This window comes from Lactuca virosa, chromosome 3, assembly GCF_052849685.1.
Source record: "Lactuca virosa cultivar CGN04683 chromosome 3, Lactuca_virosa_CGN04683_v6, whole genome shotgun sequence".
NCBI lineage: Eukaryota > Viridiplantae > Streptophyta > Magnoliopsida > Asterales > Asteraceae > Lactuca > Lactuca virosa.
The window spans coordinates 153,196,781-153,218,719 of NC_136428.1; the positions used below are offsets into that span (position 1 = coordinate 153,196,781).

At 32.9% G+C, this 21,939-nt stretch overlaps 4 protein-coding genes and 1 non-coding gene across 5 annotated transcripts; 4 read left to right on the forward strand and 1 right to left on the reverse strand.

Moving 5' to 3' along the window:
* The first annotated feature begins 538 nt into the window (after positions 1–538).
* Positions 539–4,150, forward strand: LOC145166727 (aspartyl protease family protein 1-like). Its single transcript, XM_079085757.1, has 10 exons — positions 539–984; positions 1,094–1,229; positions 1,370–1,605; positions 1,680–1,904; positions 1,990–2,125; positions 2,508–2,581; positions 2,842–2,941; positions 3,021–3,078; positions 3,730–3,801; positions 3,896–4,150. Exons 1-10 carry the CDS (start codon positions 677–679, stop codon positions 4,123–4,125), a joined length of 1,575 nt encoding a protein of 524 aa, XP_078941883.1. The 5' UTR covers positions 539–676; the 3' UTR covers positions 4,126–4,150.
* A 1,475-nt stretch (positions 4,151–5,625) lies between these two features.
* LOC145162684 (peroxidase 64-like) lies at positions 5,626–7,135 on the forward strand. The gene is made up of 4 exons (XM_079081754.1): positions 5,626–5,868; positions 5,969–6,157; positions 6,243–6,405; positions 6,589–7,135. The coding sequence occupies exons 1-4, from the start codon at positions 5,665–5,667 to the stop codon at positions 6,978–6,980; spliced, it is 948 nt and encodes a 315-aa protein (XP_078937880.1). The 5' UTR covers positions 5,626–5,664; the 3' UTR covers positions 6,981–7,135.
* A 5,041-nt stretch (positions 7,136–12,176) lies between these two features.
* On the forward strand, positions 12,177–12,276 carry LOC145168178 (U6 spliceosomal RNA). The gene has a single exon (XR_013741749.1). It is a non-coding gene; the product is annotated as a U6 spliceosomal RNA (small nuclear RNA).
* Positions 12,277–14,895: 2,619 nt separating this feature from the next.
* LOC145162685 (Putative methyltransferase family protein) lies at positions 14,896–16,506 on the reverse strand. The gene is made up of 7 exons (XM_079081755.1): positions 16,347–16,506; positions 16,065–16,169; positions 15,841–15,927; positions 15,701–15,751; positions 15,461–15,554; positions 15,263–15,347; positions 14,896–15,171 (listed from the first exon to the last, which is right to left on the reverse strand). The coding sequence occupies exons 1-7, from the start codon at positions 16,494–16,496 to the stop codon at positions 15,033–15,035; spliced, it is 711 nt and encodes a 236-aa protein (XP_078937881.1). The 5' UTR covers positions 16,497–16,506; the 3' UTR covers positions 14,896–15,032.
* Positions 16,507–18,488: 1,982 nt separating this feature from the next.
* Positions 18,489–20,561, forward strand: LOC145166728 (cell wall integrity/stress response component). The gene is made up of 5 exons (XM_079085758.1): positions 18,489–18,802; positions 19,327–19,445; positions 19,536–19,593; positions 19,702–19,779; positions 20,278–20,561. The coding sequence occupies exons 1-5, from the start codon at positions 18,613–18,615 to the stop codon at positions 20,469–20,471; spliced, it is 639 nt and encodes a 212-aa protein (XP_078941884.1). The 5' UTR covers positions 18,489–18,612; the 3' UTR covers positions 20,472–20,561.
* Positions 20,562–21,939: the final 1,378 nt, after the last annotated feature.

Genomic DNA, 21,939 nt, shown 5'->3' on the forward strand with positions numbered 1-21,939 from the left:
TCTCTCTGTTTATATATTTATACATTTCTAGTTTATTTTTACATACCAATTATAATTTAAATGTAATATTTAATACTTATAATATTTTGTTATATATTAAATTATATTAATTAATTATAAATATAAAGTTTGTTTTTTGTTCATCAAATTCATATAAAAAATTAAATACATATTGAAATTTTAAAAAACGATAACGTATTTTACAAAAGCTTATAAGTGTGTTATAAATATAATCTTATTTATTTAATATTATTGTAATGAAAAAAATATAAATTATTTATTTGTTAAAATCAAATTAGTAGAAGGAATTGTTTGACAATTTATATAAATTGGAATAATATAATATACTAGGAATATATTTTTGGGATAAAAAATAAAGTAAAAAATAGAATGGTAACAAAGATGAAACACTATTTAGTGAAAAAATAAAAATGGGTTAAAAGATGGTCTTAAAAAAAGATAAAATGTTGTTGCCTAAATTACTATTTAACCCTTTATCTTAAAATTAAAATAGAAATATATTCGTCATCGCCGACCAAAACTAGAACACAAACTTTCGCTTCAACCGTCACTACCCCACCGATACTCCTTTCCTCAACCTCCGATTTACAGATCTTAACAAATCCCCAATTTTTCATTCTACTAAATGACAACACCCACCTGAAAACAAGTAGAAATGCAATCCTTTTTCGTCTTCTTCATCACCTTTCTTTCAATTTGGGGAAATAATTTCATAAAACACTGCTATGCAAGCGTCTTCACCTTAAAGATGCACCACCGTTTCTCGGAGCCGGTGCGAAAGTGGTCGGAAAGCATTAACAAACTCTCCACTACCGATTTCCCTTCCAAAGGTAGCGTCGAGTTCTATTCTCAGTTGGCCGACCACGACAGGTTATTCCGAGGCCGGGGACTTTCAGATTCCGGCGAACAACAGCTCACTTTCGTAGATGGGAATTCCAGTTTACGCATCAAATCGTTGGGATAGTATGTATTTTGCCAACTCATTATCCTTATTGCTTGTCTCGAGTTCCTGATTAGGGTTTTTTATTCTTGTTTATCATCTCAAATGCGGATTTTTTTATTGTCAAATTAGTTTGCATTACACAACGGTTTCTCTAGGGACACCAGGCCAGAAGTTTTTGGTGGCGCTTGATACCGGAAGTGATCTATTTTGGGTGCCATGTGAGTGCAGCAGATGTGCCTCCATTGATAACACACCTTATAGCTCTGTATGTTATCTATATTTCTATCATCTCATAATCAAATCAAGTCAAGTTGTTTTCATGAAAGGTTAAACTTTTTCTCATAGGTAAACAATTTGATCTAACAAAACCCCAAATATTAATGAGCTTTTTATATGATCTTATAGAAATTTAACATGAGCATATACAACCCAAAGGAATCATCAACTAGCAAAAAAGTAACTTGCAACCACAGAATGTGCACTGCCAGCTGTCCTGGAAGTGGCACAGTCAGCACTTGCCCTTATTCATCTTCTTACATCTCCTCTCAAACTTCAACTTCTGGAATCTTGATGGAGGATTTCCTTCACCTAGAAACAGATGATATTAATGAACAAATTGTCAATGCATTTATCACTTTCGGGTAAATTCAATTCAATAAAACTCATTTCCACATTATACATACATACATATTTGATTTATATTTGAAAATTACAGATGTGGACAAGTTCAAAGTGGTTCATTTCTACACATTGCAGCTCCAAATGGTCTATTTGGGCTTGGAATGGAGAAAATATCAGTTCCTAGTTTGTTAGCAAGAGAAGGATACATTGCAAATTCTTTTTCCATGTGTTTTGCACATGATGGAAGTGGTAGGATTAGTTTTGGTGATAAAGGTAGCATTCATCAACAAGAGACACCGTTTAGTTTTGATGCATCACAGTAAGTGGTATTTGGTAAATGGTAAATTTTCGTGTTTTGATTCTAAACTTTTTGATCTTTTATTTAAAAAATTCACAATTTGCAGCCCGACATATACAATCACAGCAACACAACTTCGTGTTGGTGAATCTCTTATAAACTCAAGTTTCAGTGCCCTTTTTGATTCGGGCACCTCCTTCACATATCTTGTTGACCCACATTACACAAGGTTGACCAAAATGGTAAGAAGTGAAAAAAGATCAAAACTTTCTAATCTTTATTATATGGGTATGCATGAAATCATCATTATAATCTTTATTACATGGGTATGCATGAAATCATCATATATTGAGGTATCTCCTTCACACTTTTATAATCTTTATTACAAAAATGGTAAGAAGTGAAAAAAGATCAAAACTTTATAATCTTTATTACATGGGTATGCATGAAATCATCATATATTGAGGCATCTCCTTCGCATTTTTATAATCTTTATTACAAAAATGGAAAGAAGTGAAAAAAGATCAAAACTTTATAATCTTTAGTACATGGGTATGCATGAAATCATCATATATTGAGGCATCAATTTATGTTTATATGTGGGAACATCTTTTTGTTTTGCAGTTTCACGCACAAACTAAAGATTCACGAAGGCTAACTGATAAAAAGATTCCTTTTGAATATTGTTATGCTATGAGGTCTACTTTCTTGTCCCTTTTCTTTCTTAATCTTTCTTTCTTGTTTTGTTTTTACATAACCAAGTAACCATTTTCCAAAGGCCAAATGTGAGAAATAGAAAAGTACTTTTATTTATTTGTGAAATATAGCATCATACTTTCATTTCTTTTTTATTAAACAAATAAATGAAAGTAAAAGTACGTTGCTATTTTTATTTTTAATATTTCATTTAAACCCTTTTCTAATTATGTTATTGTGCCTTTGTCTTTGTTACATCTAGTCCTAATGCAAACACTAGTCTACTCCCGGATGTTACTTTGACCATGAAAGGCGAAGGTCAATTTTTTATCTACAATCCCGTAATTGTCCTCCCGACTCATGTAAAATTCCCATCTTGCCACTTCATTTCAATTTCTTGAAACAAAAAAAAACCCTAATTTTTCTTATACTATGTTGTAGCCGGAAGTTATATATTGTCTAGCTGTTATCAAGAATGAAGAAATGAGCATCATTGGACGTAAGTCTTCAATTTCTTGTATCCATTTTGTTGGAAAATACTTTTTAATCATATGTTTATCAGACTAACTGAAAAACTAGCTGATAGCTGATAAAAAATGACGTGTCCTGAATGGTGAAAAGGGTACATGGGTAAAACTTTAATGGTCATATATGACATAAACCTTTTTATATATAAGAGTAAATTACACGAATGGTCCCTATGGTTTGGAGTAATTTGCGCGTTTGGTCCCTAACTTATTCTTTTAACTCAGAAAGTCCCTACTGTTTGTTTTTGTTACTCGCTTGGTCCTGTCGTACCTAAAAGGACTATTATGCTCTTATTTAAATAAATTAAAATAGTCTTTTTAGGTAAGATAAGGCGAGGTGGGGGTGGGGTTGGGGTTGGGGGTGTGTTTATTTAAATAAATTAAAAAATCAAGGGCAAAATAGTATTTTTAGGTAAGACAGGGACCAAGCGTGCAACAAAAACAAACAGTAGGAACCTTCCGAGTTAAAAAAATAAGTTAGGAACCAAATGCGCAAATTACCCCAAACCATAGGGACCATTCGTGTAATTTACTCTTTTATATATAATACGTGTTACAAAAGTTAAATTATACAATTTCATACTTATATTATATCATGAATAATTTAATTTTTTTGAAAACAGAAAATTTCATGACTGGCTACCGAATCGTATTTGATAGAGAGAAACTTGTTCTTGGGTGGAAGAAGTCGAGTTGTAAGTCGATTTCATTTCCACTTTTTACACATATTATGATTATTGAAAGTCAAACGTTGACTTTCTTGAAAAATGAAACATAATTGTTTTGTAGGTTATGACATTGATAACTCAAATGCTTACTCATCAAAGCCGTTAAACAGTGAGATTATTCCTCATGCTGTTGCTGCTGGATTTGAAAGTGAAGGGAATAATAGAACAAGAGCTCGAAGCTCTAACGCATCATTTCTTCATGCAAATTTTTGTTTTTTGACTTGTAATTTATTTCACTCTCTTGTCATTCATTCTTTCATTGTAGTTATTTTTCTTCATTCTTTTGTTTGAATTAAATTGTTTTACTTTTTTTGTTGATCGTGTGTCCATGCCTAAAGTTATGTATGATTGTAGCTTTGATTGTGAATAGTTGATAGTGTTAGATTAAAGAAAGTGTAAGAAGGAAAAAGTGTTTGGATTAGTTTATATAGTATTAAAACACAGTAAGCTGATAAGCTCTTTATAGTGTTTGACAAATTTTGTTTATAAATGACAAAAAAGATAGGGGTAGAAGGGTAAATTGATATGCAAGTCGTTAGTGATGAACAAAGAAAAACAACGGTTGCAATCCATATGATAAGATTCTAAACTCATGGGTCAAGACAAGTCAACGGGTCAACCCATTTTGGGTTCTGGAATAATCTTTTGTGCTTTTCATTTTAGACCCGTTTAAGATTTTTGTGCTTTGAAGTACCTAAACATGACCCCATATGAACTTTGAACCTTTGGTCCCAAACTAACATGCATCCTAACTTGTACCAAGTGTAACAATACTTGTACCTTTCATGCCTTAGCCATTTTTCTGGATTTTCAAGATAAAGATGTATCCAACTTGTCAAAGAGACTTCAAGTAATAAATTTTATTGTTGGACTTAGAGTAAACTAACACAATAGTAGAAATCTTTGACAATTAACCTACTCATTGCTTTAAAAGCATCCTACTTTAAGATACATGATGAACATAATTACTATCTAGGATGTTGTACTCTTTCTTCAACTTAAGAAGTCTGATAGTTCGGTGGTTTTAACAAAAAAAAAAGTGAAAATTTGTTTTCTTTTTCGATTGTTTGTGTAAAATATTAAAGTATTAAATACAAACAAACAAAGTTACCTTTAGCCAAAATGGTTAAGGCCTTTGTCTCTCAAAGGTTGTCTGTTTAAATCCCTTGCAGGGTTTTTTTCTGTAAAATTTAATTTTTGCGTGTTTAAATGTTATCTGAAAAAGTAAATCCGTGATTTTACTAGCCTTTTTAGTGTGGTAATTGGTCATTGTGTTATATTTTCTAAAAAAGTAGGTTATGATGTAATATAGGAAAACAAAATATGGTCGGTGAATAACTCAAAAGGTATTGCATCTAAAGTTTATGTTTAATCAAACACTGAATCAACAAAAAGTATATTTCAAACTGTAATCATATATTAAAACATGGGGGTGTCTAAGGTTCTATTTTTTCCTTTTAAGTAACCATTGTATCATATATTTTATCAATTAAATCTATTAGATCTAAATGGAAATTAGTCCCTTCTAATTGATGGAAACAATCCACCAAAAAAGTTGTGAAATGCCTAAAAGGTAAAAACAATGAATAGACAAAGTCTTGTCTTCTAACTAATTCTTCAAACCTACTCCAATATCACTAGCTATATCAGCCATGCACCATCAGTTAGTTATCATACCAACCATGAACCACCCAATCATATCTCCCCCCCCCCCCCCCCCCCCCCCCCTCCTAAATATCTTTCTATAAATAACATGCCATGAAGTCCATGCATGATCATCTCAAGGTGACAAACTACATACGAGTTGATTTATAAAGGCAAGCATATAACATGGCCCTCATGACTACATTATTAGCCTCACTACTCATTCTCTCATTTTTCTCTTGTGGAACTTCACTAAGTTCAAATTACTATTCCAAAACATGTCCTAATGTCGAATCACTAGTCACAAAGGCAGTGAGTGATGCTGCATCAAATGACAAAAAGGTCCCTGCAGCACTACTAAGGATGCACTTCCACGACTGTTTCATAAGGGTATATATGCATGGGAATCGTTCATTTCAATTCTCTGACATTCTTATTATCGTGTTGACTAAATTGATCACTAACTATTTTTGTTCAATCTTTCTAAAAGGGTTGTGACGCTTCTGTTTTGCTGGATTCCAAGGGCAAAAACACCGCTGAAAAAGATGGCCCACCTAATGTTTCTTTGCATGCATTTTATGTAATCGACAATGCTAAAAAAGCAGTTGAATCCGCATGCCCAGGAATAGTTTCGTGTGCTGATATCTTAGCTCTAGCAGCAAGAGATTCAGTTGTGCTTGTAAGAATAAATCTTCTTATTGTCGACAATATTATAAAGAAACTGTAATAATTATTAAAGGGTATTTTCGACATTTGATTAACAGTCTGGAGGACCATCTTGGGATGTGCCAAAAGGAAGAAAAGATGGAAGAACATCGAAGGCTAGTGAAACTATACAACTCCCGGCTCCTACATTCAACATATCTCAACTTCAAAAAAGCTTCGCTCAGAGAGGTCTATCCCTAGAAGACCTAGTTGCCCTTTCAGGTAACTTATATTCCGAATATGTCCTTTTGTACCTTTTTTATCCCAAAATAAATGAAACATTTCCATTATAACAAAGTTTCAATCCAAAATATTATAACAAAGTTTCAATCCAAAATATTATTCATCGACTCTTTGTTATCAGAAAGCTTATGAAATTTGTTCATGTAACTTGTATATATGTAGGTGGGCATACTCTTGGTTTCTCGCATTGTTCATCATTCAAAAATAGGATCCACAACTTCAACTCCACAACAGATATTGACCCTTCACTCCAGCCTTCATTTGCTGCAAGTTTAAAAAGTGTTTGCCCAGTTAAAAATGCAAAGAATGCAGGAGTTCCAATGGATCCTTCTTCTACAAGTTTTGATAATACATACTACAAACTCCTCTTTCAGCAAAAGGCTTTATTTTCTTCGGACAAAGCTTTGCTTGATTTCCCTAAAACTAAAAATTTGGCATCTAAGTTTGCAAGCTCAAAAGATGCGTTCACAAAGGCGTTTATAAAGTCAATGATTAAGATGAGTAGTATTACAGGTGGTCAGGAGGTTAGAAAGAACTGTAAGGTGGTAAACTAGATTGCATACGAAGATTTATATGTACTTTTGTGTGGTGAGATAAGTTTATAAGATAAAGGGGAAGCCCAGTGCACCATGGCTCTTAAGTCTTAGATGACATGGTTGTATTAAATTTGTTATAAAAATGTTTAAGTTTTTGATACTAGCAGAAATATTACATCTGTCCGTGGAGCTTAAATTTATAAGATTTGAGCAAGGGAAGACTAATGAGTACAGATGAACTATGACAATTGACACACACACCATTTTATGACATACAAAAATGTATGTCATAAAAATGTCATCTAAAAAAATGAAGGACTTATGACTTGCATACTTCTATCACGTAAATCCGTGTCATCTTTTTATAACATTTACAAATACAAAAATGTATGCTATTTTTAGTGTCATAACAACTTTCAGAGTGATGAGAAGAAAATGCATCTTCTTCTGCCAACAATGAAAGTCGTTTCCTTCAAACTTTTCAAGTTTTTCGAATTTGGAACTCATGTCCCTGACAGATTATGACATTGTTATTCCTTTCAAATCATAGATTTTGAATGTTAGATTTTGTGTTTTGAAATAACAATAAATAATATGGATATTCAAGGATTGTGTTTGGAAAACACTTTCCAAAATCTGTGATTTCGACCATATTGTCCGGGGTACTATGAAATCTAATTTGGAATCCAAGAACAAATCGATTTGGAATACAATCTTATTCCAAATCTAAAACACAAAATATACATTGCTTTGTTGTGATTTGAGAGATAGGATGCAGAGAGAATAAGAAGTAGTTAATAGGGAAAAATAGTTACTTTCCTGTCTTCCTTACATATGAAGAAGAAAATAGTTAATAGGGAAAAATGGCTCCTTTTTAATGGATGTGAATATTGGGTCATTAGGCAAAAAAATAAGGGCTGCCAGGGCTCTGTCCTTTGGACCCCGCTAGAGGCGCTACCTCTAGACCCGTCAGGGATGCTTCCCTTGGAACCCTGTCCCTTGGGGTGCTGCCCTCGAACCTCCGTATTCTCGAGTCCACATTTATCAATCTGAGTGTATACCCCGCACCTCAAATTTCGGAAATTAAATTGAATTCAGTCTATCTCGATAATAATACTAACTACACTAAAATATGTTGATGATACTAAAATCACCAACATGTCACACCACACCATCATTGTCTAAATTTATATGCATATTGTTAAAGTTCTAAAAGTCATATTTATTAAGTATAATACTAAAAATTATTCAATATTTGTAATAAATACACATAATGCTATTTTTTTTTATCATACAAGTAAGTTACAAATTTTATAAGAAAAAAAAAGTTATATTTGAGCCAACACATTTCTTTTATAGTATTGTGTATGAAGCTTATTTTGCTTATATTTTTGGCTTCAAACAAATCGATTTTTACTTTCGATTTTATTCACTTATGCATATACGACACCATTGCACGTGTCTAAATTTGAAGTTATTGATTTTATTAATTCAGAATTCACATGATCTAAGAATTTGAAGTAATTGTCAATTGGTTTAACTCGTAATATTCTAGGTTAGACATCATAAATTTGAAGTCAAATAAATTTTCCAAAATAAGAGAGAGTGAATGGGCCCCTAAATTCCTATGGACAACAAAATTGGTTCATATGGGGGTTTATCTTCCTTACTCAGAAAAAATTATTACAGGATATATAATTTTTTAAGTAATTTTTATAAAAGCACTGACCAATGTTGATATGATAACTTGCCGTCCTAGTGGTTATGATTCAAGTTTCACCTGTAAATATGATGTAATTTAGTATTAGATTAAAAGGTGTTAAAGTATGGTATTTAACTCTTATCTATAACAGGCTACCAATTTATCATGAAAAAACAAAGGAGTAAAAGAAAAGTGCATACATACCCAAAAGAAACATTAACAACCTTTTCTTGATCTACTAATAAACGTAGGTTTAAAGCAATATTATTTGCTTGAAAATGTAAGACATAATCATAATATTCTATAACAGATTTGACGCTTCACCATATACCCATAACTATATAATTTCATATTAACATTTTTATAGTTAGGTCATAGGTGTGTTTTAATATACTGAACCATATAAACATGGTTAAAAAGAGATTATCCATAGGTATTTGCCATTCAACATGTATCGGGGTGGCAAAGTATATTTCAAAATCGATGCATGATGAAGAGATGGTTTCAACTTTCAACATGTGAATGCCAAGATGATGGTCATTGAATTATGATACCATCAACAACTTGCAATATCTACTTACGATGTGTTTGACAAAGAGGTTTTAGAAACTTTTTAAATTTTTATTTTTTAAAAAACAAAGAAAAAATTGTATGAAAGTACGTATTTAAAATTTTTAATTTGTGTACCGAACTCATGAACGAGACGCATTCCTTCCCATGGGCACAAGTGTAAATTCCCACCATGTTCGTCGTTTGATGCTCGTTTTCTTATCGGTTCTTTGTTCGATGTTTAGCGTGGTCGGTAACTTTGGTGTGAACACGTCTTTTTGCTCATTGCTATACTATTCGGGACTTCAAGGTGAGTTTTCAGATTTTCCTAAACCATGTACATAGTCGACAAATACATTTCATGAATGATTCGTTTGATTTAAATTAGGATATTTACTCACTTTATTATGATTGTGGGTGTAATATGTGATATCCTGATGTTTTCCTTTGTGCTAATTGACAAGCCTTGGAACTTGATTGATAACTAAACTCGATTACGATTTATAATTATTTGTTAAAAATATGTTATGGTTTGACTCATGAAATGATTGATATATGAATATGCTTGGATGTGTATTTGTTGATTATTGTACATGTTATCCTACTCGTTTCAGTTATGTGAGTTTGCATGCTTACACTTGGTATACAACTGATTATACGGGGTTATGCTTAGGGGAAAGGGTAGTACCATAAAACCCTATCCGGATTACTTGCGGGCTTGGTCGGTTTGTAACATCCGTTTTCCAGAATAGATCAGTTGAGAGTTCAGAAAGATTAAAGGTAAGGTTTTTGGGAAAAACCTGGTGTCACGACGTGACGAATTGGGTGTCACGACGTGACATGCTAATTGGATGATCGCGTTTCAAAATGGTTGTCACGACGTGACTGCAGCTGGAGCTCAAGCCCATAAATTTTTAAGGTTTCTTCCATATTTAAAGTCATTAACTCGTAACCTAGGGTATCCTCTTCAGCCTCCAGCCCCTCTTAACAAAATCTTAGCCTCTATTGATGAATCCTTGAGCTTTTGGTGACTTGAAGGAGAAGGGATCATCCTTGGTGCTTAGATCCAACTTGCAAGCCTCATTTTCATTATCTAGCAATTTCTCTGGACTTTTGTAAGTATTCAAGCTTCAAGCTTTATGATTTCGTGTTGCTAGATCTAAACTTTTATGCATTATTCTCCATGTGTAGACTAGTTGTAGTGTTAGAATTCCATAAATTTGGCAACTTTATGGGTCCTTAGAGTCCCTTTGTAGTTAGATGTGCTAGATCTGAAGATTGGTGGAGTTTTGAACTCTTGCATGAGGTTTTGACCTCTTTTTCATCATTTGTGACCTAATTTGAGCTCAAGACTTACATAGGGAATGCATGTCTCCAAAGCAACGATTTTTATAGCTTTTGGGGTGTAAAGAAGCCTTCTGGAGGAGATGAGTGTGTGGCTTAATGGATTAAGGGCTTAATCCATTAAGCTGACCAAAACCAATTCTCATGACGTGACGATATGTATGTCACGTCGTGACGATTGAAGACCTCGCGACTATTTTGTCTTTAGCTGGCCACGTGACTGTTTTGTTGACCGTTGACCGTTGACTTTTTGACCAGTTGACCTTGGGTCAAACTTGAAGGATTTGGGTTATTGATGAAACCGGGGATTTTAGTTGAAAACCGGGCCTTGCGCGGGCAGAGTTTCAACTTGAAAAGATTATTTTCTCGGGTCTTTGGTGCGTCCGACTTGCTTCGGGTGTCGGGGATGTTTCCTAGGCTTCGGGGGGTGTTAGGGTAATTTGAGAGAGAGTAGAGGGTGAGAGAGAATCAAATTTGTAACCATAATTCGGGCAGCCTCGCACCCTATTTATAGTATCTGAAGCACCTGATTACGTTGGGCGTAATTTCATGTACGCGGGGCGTACTCCCTTAATAGCCACTACGCTGGGCGTAAACCATCGTACGCTGGGCGTACGAGGGGATCAGTTCGGACGCGTCAAGGCTACGATATGTGGCACTCATGCGAAGGAGTAGGGAGGGTGACTAACTCCGGGTCACTTACACGAGTACGTTGGGCGTACTTCGGTACGTTGGGCGTATTCCTTCGGACCAGCCTCGAAGTTTGTGCCCAAAACTTCAAAAATTTGTATCTTTCGCATACGAGCTCCGTTTTTGACGTTCTTTATATGCATGCGTAGGTGAAATTGTGCTCTACAACTTTCATTTAGACTCCGTCGGCTAATTTTGAATTTATTTTTAATGTTATATTTTTAACGGGCCGGGACAGGAAAAGTCCGTTAAAAATTCATAACTTCTTCATCCGACGTCCGTTTTTGTCTGTCTTTTTACCGTTATACTGCTATTGACGAGATCTTCGATTCTTGTTTAGGTTGTGTCGGCTAAAAATCACTCGATCTTTATTTCGAGTTTCGGGCTGTGTACTGCTATGCCGATTCTTAGAAAAATCATAACTTCCTCATACGAAGTCAGATTTAGACGCTTTTTTTATGAAAATTCTCGGTTTAACGAATACTACGAATTTCATTTAGATCACTTAATCTAAAAAAATTAGTTTATCGTAAACTCACTTTTTACGTCATATGGCGTCGTGCCGATTCTGTCGCGAAACTTCAATAAGTCATAACTTCTTCGTTATAACTCGGATTTCGATGAGGTTTTCGCCTAAATGTTTCTAACGAGATAATCTACAACTTTCAACAACATTATTTTTACTTATTTCCAACTTTATAATTTTGTTAATTTTGATAATTGACTTTTGATTGAAATCTCATAAGACTTCCAATACTTTCCGAATGATTCTAAACATAGTTTTACTTCAATCTCATAAAACTATCTTGTTAGAACTCAACACTCAAAATCATATATTATTTAATAATATTCATTTTTAAACAAAACACGATAACTGAACGTGTATGTTACACATACATATCTAATTAAATTAAAATGAATGTTGATAGTTCCTACTAGGAAATCCGATAAAATTAGAACGATACATAGAAAATTGGCACGTTCCCTACGTTTGATGACACGCCAAAAAGATTATAATTTCACTTTAAATAAAATAAATAAATAAATAAATAACATGTGAGAATTGCATGTGAAGTTGATGTTTAATCAAACATTGATCCTGCAAAAAAATAATTCGTTTTAAAATGTAATCATATATTAAGAACATGGGATGTCTAAGGTCTTAGGGACGTCCCTTTCCCTTTTTGGTTACATGGTAATATGGTATCTAATATTTGATCAATTAAAATATATTAAATCTGATTCTATTATCATGAAAATTAGTCCTTTCCATAAACAATCGACCAAAAAGATTATGTGATCTAACTAATTCTTCGAACATACTCCAATATCAACCATGCACTAACAGTTCGTTATCACACCAACCATGAACCACCCTACCCACCCCAACCCCATCCACCCCTCCCCCCCCCCCCCCACCCACCCTCTTCATCTAATCATGACTACATTATTAACCTCACTACGAATAAAGGGGCAAATTAGAGAATAAATATTATGTTTTCAGTCATTTACCTGGAAGGGATTATATACTTACATCTCATCAAAACCATTGGCTTTTAAAGAAAATTTTAAAAATAAAAATAAAAATACTCATAACTAGCAGGCATCGTTGATGTGGCATTTCCAAAACCAAAACTTTCATTAATATCGGAGTTTTTAATACATTTTCCACAAACCCATTCTGATGTGGAATTGATATTATTAGTCATTTATCATTTATCATTTCTTTTTCCTGAATTTTCAGTATTTTTTCGTTATTATTATTTTTTAATTTCTATAGTTGTGGATATATGGCTGATGTACACTTTGTCCCAAAATAAATGCAACATTTCCTCTTAAACTTAATCCAAATATTAATTTTGGTCCACATGATCCCTCATTGGGATTGTTTGGGATTACTTATTTAGAACCTTTTTTTTTCTTCTGTAAAAACATTTATGATTATGTGGTATCAAAACAAATTTCAATAAAAAGTGTTTGGATTAGGTTACGAATTGTCAAAATGCAATAATAAGTTAGGTGGTGTTTGTTTTTTGTCCGCAGATCTTTCTGGCCTCTTCTGTCTGCGCGGCGCAGACCACACGCAGACATTAGCCTTCGCAGATTGTTTGTTTTTTCGAAGACTGCAGACCTAAAAATGTCTGCACGCCCTCTTCTTGGCGCAGATGTGGACCCGAGTCTTCTAACATCTTCAGACATTTTCTAGCCTAAAAAAACACACATACTTTATTTTTTTTTAGTTTTTTTGAATTTATATTTATTCCAACTTTATTAGTGATAAACAATTTGAAAAAAAAAATTACAATACTTAAAAAAAAAAAAGTTCGACGACACAAACATGATATTTTTGACAAATTTATAAATAAAAGTTTATTACAATAATAGTCGTTGAAATTGTTTATATAAATATGAAAAAAAATAATATATTCTTATATTTTTTGTGCCAAAGTTTATAAAACATTATTTAATAAAGCATCGTCAATTTCTTAGAAAAAATATTTATGACACGTTTTTAATTGATTTAATTGAAAAAATCGAAGTTTATTTCCATTCATTTATATATCAAATTCTTTGATTCCTAATTACAATGTTTAGGCATAACTTTGCGACCAAAATTGTTGTTTTTTATCAAATATATACGTTAATTTGTACCATTTTTATTTTCACTTTTTATGCAATAATACATAAAAGTTGATTTAGATTTGTTAATTTTTTATAACAAAGTCATAAATATATTAAATAATCACTTTGTAGTTTAAAAAAATCAATTTATTTAGATTTTAGTTTATTTTAGTAGCCTGCAAATGTTACAAAAACAAACAGTCTTCTTTTTTCAGACTGCAGATGTTTGGTCCACCTCTTCTACTGCAGAGGTCTAAAGATATGGTCCGCAGACTGCAGACATTTTACCTCAAAAAAAACAAACATCACCTTATATTTTAATGTTTGGTAAATTCTGTTTATAAATGTAAAATAACCAAAAAGGACATCCTCATAGATTATTTAAAAACGATGTTCTTGCGATATATATATATTTTTTATGGTTAAAATAGAGGTAAAAAGATAAAATGGTTTTCACCTATAATAAGTTTTAAATAAATTAGTAGTAAACAACTTATCAAAAACCGTTTATTCAAGTAAATAAACACTTTTTATTTATCCCATCCAAACACTTGAATTGTACGTTAATTGCTACTTCCAAGTGATGAAAAATATAGGGCGTTATAAAAACTCATGGGATAGATTCTATTCCTATCATGTCTTAATAAGACTCACTTTGATGATGTAAATTTAAAGGACATTTTTTACTCATGGGAGCACGAAATATCCATATCCATGATATTATAGTGTCTTATTAGCTATCTACAACATAAGGCCTCAACATGACTTAGGAGTTGTTTGATAGTTGTTGATTGAGTCAGATCTGATTGAGTCAATGTCTGACTGAATCAAACCCAGTGAATCTGATCAAGCAAGAGGCATATCAGAAGAGCCAAGACCAAGTCACAGGCTTCTAATGTGGTATCAAACAGTCTGAATTTGACCGAGTCAAACTCAGCCTCTTACAGTTTTACCAGACCCAATAAGAGGCATATCAAACAACCTCGTAATGCAATTTTTATGGATTGTAATTCAGATTAACGTGGATTGTAAAGAATGTGATTCCAAATTTCCAATCAATGCAGATATGTCATTTTAGCTAACCTAGAAGTGTGTAGTATGGAACTTTGCACAATAAACAATCTAGAAGATACAAACACCAGAAAGATTAATAGATTAACAATCTAAACTCGAATTTCAACCAATTGAATGTTGCCACTTAAACCAGAAGCCTTCCAAGAAGGAAGGAACGAAAATCCATCCAGAAGCTTCACACATTTCAATTGCCATTTCACCATCAAGAACTCAATAAGGTGATGCCCACTGCATAAGTAAAAAAAAAAAAACAATCTCATAGGGGTGAAACTTGAAAGAGTAAAGAGTATTTAATTGTCTAATTTAAAACAATTATTACCTTCTATTGTGATAACTTGTAATAAAAACTGATCCAGGTGAATTCTCCAGAAGAAATTTCACAGTTGCAAAGAGATTGTCAAAGGCTTTGTAATATGTCACAAAAACATTATAAATGGGAACTTTAAACTTCTTATGTAATATATAAGCATAGAAAATGGATGATAATAATGCATATATGATGTATCTTATATCCTACCACTTGAGTCATACAACACATCAGCTCCAAGGATTACTTGTGGTTGCAAACTGAAGATGGATTCATCCCATACACCCCATGTAAGCCCCATTACCTATAAGACATAGTTGAGGTGAATATATGAATGTATCATGTGTTCAAAGCTTCAAATGACTAGAAAAAATCCATGGAAGTGTATATACACACAGAAAGGGGAAATAAAGATGATTATTAACAGTTGTTATCTACATGAATTATTACCTCACACTTGACATTATTAAGCTCACAGACTCTTCTCATGTTGTCCAAAACCTGCAAATTGAATATTACAAGCTTGTAAGAAACAGATTCAGAGTAATTACAATTACAAGTAATGTACATTGTAAAAGCCTTGTTTATACCTCTAGTCTGTTGGAGTCATCAGTAAGAATGACATGTGCACCTACTTTTGCAGCAATCAAGCCAGGAAGTGATGTTCCAGCTCCAAGCTGCAGATAAACGTTATGTTGAGATTGAAGGATTGATAATCGATTAATCATAAACAGAACACGGAATGAATCATGATTTATCTAAAACAAAGAAGCTAAAACGATGTAAATTGTGTGTGTTTAAGTTTCGAAATTACCTCAATCACGCGAATTCCAGTAAATCGAGATCTTTGTTGCCATACGTACTCCGCTAGAATAACACTACATGGCCACACGAACAAGCCGTAGTCTTCTTTCATGCTCTGTACATTTGATCGTGGCCTTTAGTAGGTGATTTTGTGCAATTCACACCTTATTCGCTTGCTACGAAACAATGAGATTTTTTCTATGTATTCGTGCTTAGAGAAAGGCAAGCTAGATCGAAATGTTTATCAATTTACAGAAAAAGGGAGAAGGGAAACTCGTGAAGAGGGAAAAACCTCGATGATTGTGATAGAGACGGCATCGTCGGAGCCATTTGAATCTCCGAAATAGTGATGAGATACGGTGGTCATACCTTCCTTTGGCGGTGGCGGAGTTTCCGTTGAGCCGCCGTCGCCATCAGTGGTGTAACTGTTGTTCTCTTCCATGGAAGAACCACAATGGCGAACTCTGACTCTATTCGTCCTAAACTTATCCATAAAAAGTCCTTGAGGTTGTAACTATTTACAAAAACTAACCTTGACATCAAAATTTGTTAGGGATGAGTATGAGTCGGTTTTTGACTAAAACCGAACAAGTCCATATTTTCTAATTAGGATAGTGGTAAGGGTTTTGTTGGCGAAAAGAACGAATTGGATATTTATAATGGGTTCTTTTGAAGATTCTTGCTAATCATTTTGAAGAAATCTTGGATAATATTATTAGCACCGAGCAAACTGTTTATGTGGAAGATAGAAACATCTTGGATGACCCGCTCTTACTTAATGAAGTTGTTTCTTGGACCAAAAAGTGTAAGAATAAAAGTTTGATTTTCAAAGTGGACTTCGATAAGGTTTTTAACTTGTTTAGTTGGGAGTTCTTAACTTGATTGTGGAACAAATGGAGTTTGGATGAAAATGAATAATATGGGTTAGGGGTTGTCTTTCATCAAGTAGGGCCTCGGTTTTGGTCAACGGCTCACCCATAAAGGAATTTGAAAACATTAGAGAAGTGAGTCAAGAGGATCTGGTATCGACCTTTTTCTTTATCGTTGCCATGGAGGAGCTCTATATGGAAAAGGGCTTGTGAACTTCATTATGTTTGAGGTTTATCTCTTCCATTGAATGGTATCTCTTTTTCACATCTTACATACATCAACGATATGATCTTTATTGACGAGTGGTCAGAAATTAATTTTATTAATCTTCATAGGTTTCTTCGTTTTTTTTTCTTGCTTTGGGGTTGACTCATAAAATCAAGGTGTACAAGATTTATGTTGATAGCTTGGAGATCGATAAACTTGCTTGCATATTTAAATGTGAGTTCGCCTCCCTCCCTTCAGTTATTTAGGCCTTTCAGTTAGGGCTAATATGAAACTTGTTAAGAATTAGAATCCAATAATGACAAACTTAAGGCAAAATTATCCTAAGGGAAAGCTAAAAGTCTCTCGTTTGGAGGTAGACTTACCCTTGTTAACTCAGTTCTTTGTAGTCTCACGTTTTATTACTTTTCCTTTTTTAAGCCACCTAAAAAGTAATTAATGTGTTAGATAGTTTGAGATGATGCTTTTTGGGGAGGAGATGAATATAAAAGAAAACTATTTGGGTGGCCTTGACGCTTCTTACTAAATGGTGGTGGCGGTTAAAAATCAGGTACGACTCAATTGGTGTTCTTATATCTAATCTATACATGGTATTAAGTTGATTTACGGCAAGCTTTTGGCTAAAAGATCGATAAAAAATGTTGGGCTTGAAATCTCTAAATTGGATTCGGAGTTTGGTGAAAAAGTTATCGATTCGAATATTCTCTTCAAAAGGAAAATTTTATGTTTTAAATAAAATATTAAATGATTTCAGTTTAAGAATGAAATTGACATGTGGATTTGGAATGTTTTTTTTTAAACGGCAAATATAATATATAATCTACTCCTAAACTAAAACATAAATCCACATACGTTAACGACGGAACCATCGACCTTAAAAATTGAGGGCACCACCTAATACCGCTTGACTAAAAGCCCTTTTGAGGTTTGGAATGTTGATGGCAAGGGTTCTATCATATCCTTAAAGGCAACTTGAAGTCTGATACATATAGTATAGATTCGTTTGCTTGGATTGGATGGATCCCACTGAGGATCACTTGATTTGTTTGGAGGAAAAATGCCTTAATGGGATGCTCAATGTGATCGCTTGGGGACAATAACACTCAAAAGATGAGATTGTCTTTAGTTTAGTGCATTATTGGATGATTTTGAAGGCTAGAAACGTATCTGGAACTAAAAACATATGACAATGCTTATGACATTTAATTGGATAAAAAATAGGTTTATATTATTGGGGTGTATATTTTTTTGTTTTGCCGGCTGTTTAAAAAAATGAATAAATAGACATTTCTCCTTGAATTTTTAAACTAAATATATTCTCTTAAAAAAAATTCTTAGGTGGTCAAAGTCTCAAAAGACCCAAAGCGATCTCTTCTTGCATTATCCAATTTCTAGACTCTACTACACTCTGCTGCTCAAACTCACCGAAAAGGGTTACTATTAGGGTTACGATTTGTCCGATAATGGCGTTCGCAAACTATTCATCATTTGTTCATATCGAAACATCATCAAAACATTCTATACTAACTTCTTCTTTTGCAATTTCTCCCAAATCATCATTATCGACATCTTCCTTATTTTCATCTCATTCCCGCAACCGTGAATCACGAAGGCTTTCGAGTTTTCCGGATATCCTAAGAAATTGTCGAACAGGTATATTTTTCTTACGAATATGATTGAGTTGTGATCAATAATGTTTTTCGTATCAATATTTTTGAGAAATCTAATGGAATTTGTTCCTCTACTGTTACTTTAAATGTCAGTTCATGTTGACAAGAACCAGTAGCTAATTATATCTCGAACTGATTAAATGTGCTATGGTGATAGCCTTGATTATTGCTCTTTAACTTATTTTTCGTTGTTCCCATCGAAATTGGACGTCTATCCATGAATTTGTTTAAGAATAGGTCAAAAACCCTAAATGTTATTCACTAACTGACGAGATAAAAGATCATCAATCATGGAAGTAAAGTCAATGACATTAATAGTTTGAAAATAGATTTTTGGATTCATTAGTTTCTCTTCACTACAGCAATTACAGATGGACCTAAATAGTTTCAAATGAAAATAGGTCATTACAGATCATCACTCTTTGCATATCTTTTATCAGGATGAAAAATAGATTTTGAGTAGAATCTTTTGTTTTACTCATGTTCTAACCATCATACTTATCTCAGTTGCAGTCAAACCACAAGCTTCTGGGGCCAATTCAGTTGCTGAGGCCTTTTCTGAATTCAAACACCTTCTTCTTCCAATAACAGATAGGAATCCTTATCTCTCTGAAGGAACTAGACAGGTTATTGCTTCCACCCTTATTAGTATTATTAAATAAATGAGAATAAAATCTTTAATCTTTTTCTTCTGATTCATTCATGACTCTTAATAGGCTGCAGCAACTACAGCTGCTTTGGCCAAGAAATATGGTGCTGACATAACTGTTGTGGGTATGACTCTCTTTTACTTTTTATAAATTTAATTGAATAAACACAAATTCATTCATAAAAACCTCTATGAAGCCAAAAATGAAATTGTATAAAACTTCTGTTTTGTAGTCATTGACGAAAAGCTGAAAGAATCATTACCTGAGCATGACACTCAACTTTCAAGCATCCGTTGGCATTTGTCTGAAGGTAGGCCTGCTTTCTTTCTGTGTACTGTGTTTGGCATGCATTGGACTGAGACTGACATTGATGTCGACAGTACAAACATTGCAACTTTTTTTGTCCCCCCTAAAAAGGTGAGATAGGGACTCGTTCTCGATCTCTCGTATGTGAAAAAGACGTAAACGCCCTTCTCATCCTCATCATCTGAAATAGCCCTAAAAAGCTTGTCCACTCCACTTAATTGTAACAAACGCAGTGCGGTTGTTACACAAAACTGGACAAGCTTTTTAAGGCTATTTTGGATGATGAGGGTGAGAAGGGCGTTTACGTCTTTTTCACATATGAGATATCGAGAACAAGTCCCTATTACACCTTTTTGGGGAGGGACAAAAAAAGTTGCAATGTTTGTACCATCGACATCAATATCAGTCTCAGTCCAATGCATGCCAAACACAGTACACCATGTTCTTTTGATTTGTGATTTTGATTAATAAATCTTGAATTTTTTTTTCTTTAAATAAAAAGGGGGATTCCAAGAATTCAAGCTTTTAGAGAGACTTGGGGAAGGAAGCAAGCCTACTGCAATTATAGGTGAAATTGCAGATGATATGAATTTAGATTTGGTTATTATGAGTATGGAAGCCATCCATTCAAAGCATGTAGATGCAAACTTGTTAGCTGAGTTCATTCCTTGCCCTGTTATTCTTCTGCCATTGTAACTCTTTTTGTTATTGTTTAATGTGGAGTGGGTCTTTTTGTAGCACATCTTTTATATTTCAGTTTGATTAATCTTTTTCTTTAATAGTAAATATATTTGTGTTAATCTTAAATAACCAATTGGGCCATTAACTTTTAAGAACAAATTTAAGAACAAATTGTGAATAAGCTTTTTGTTTAGTCGGATTAAATGGAATTTTAATATGTTATTCTTGGAGTGTTGTTTCTTTTATTAGATATAGGGAGATTTGTTAATTTTGATTCCTTGGTCAATGATATTCATTGAGAAAGCCAAATAAATAGTCAACTAATGCGTATAGATTTAACAAAATGACCACCAATTGGAAAAGTAGCTAAAAATGATAATTTATTTCACAAGACCATTGCATGATAGGAGGCATATATTGCGAAATTATTGTTTATCGGACATAAAGTAATTTCACAATGCTTGCATTGTGAAAATCATGGAAAGATATTTTTTGACAGCTATTTTGTCTTGTTTATTATTAGAGCATCGGAAATTTTTTTTTTTTTTTAGTTTTTTTTATTTACTTATTTATATTGAGCATTTATTGTCATTGGAGTACATAGTTTTTTTCATATTTTTATTATTGACCACTTACTATATATTGAGTGGTCAATATAGTTTAATCATTTGTATAATTAATTAAGATTGTCAAATATGTACCACAAAGTTGGTTATCAATATACTTGGTAGACAACATACTTGGTTTGTAGTACGGTACATATTCGATAAACTTGGTATAGTAATGATATTAAATTGTAAATACGGTACATATTCGATAAATTGTAAATTATAGGGTTGAACTATATTAATTTTAAAAACATGATGTTAGACAATAGGCCTAGTCAATAGTTATTAATTATTACTTCATTAAATCAAAAAACTAATAAGTTAATAAAATTATATAGTAACTATAAAAGTTACATTACTAATTTATAAATTAGTAGCTAAGAAAATTGTCCCATGTCGTTGCTAGTCTTTAACCTTTACATTTGAAAATTAAAACAAAGTTGCTAATATATCGTTATAAATTTGTACCAAGCAAACTTATTGGTAGCCAAACAAGTTGATACCAAATATATCTGTTACGATACTGGTAGCAAAAAAATTATATCAACTATAGTTGGTACGGTACAGGATTTCAGTAAAAATAAATTGGTATCATACCATGTTCAACCCTATAATTAACCCTCTTATCTTCTAATATATTTTACTTTCCCTTAATTATACTTTAGTTTTTTTAAGTTATTTATTTATTTACTAGTTAATTAATTTATTAAATATTTAATGACATTTTATTTGTGAAATATAAATTTATAACGATAATATTTATTAGAAAAGTTTGTATTAAAATATGATGTGTTTTTAAAAACGACAAATTAAATGAAGTGTTTATATAAAACATTTTAAATAGACAATGATAGATTAGTTAAATTTAAAGAAAA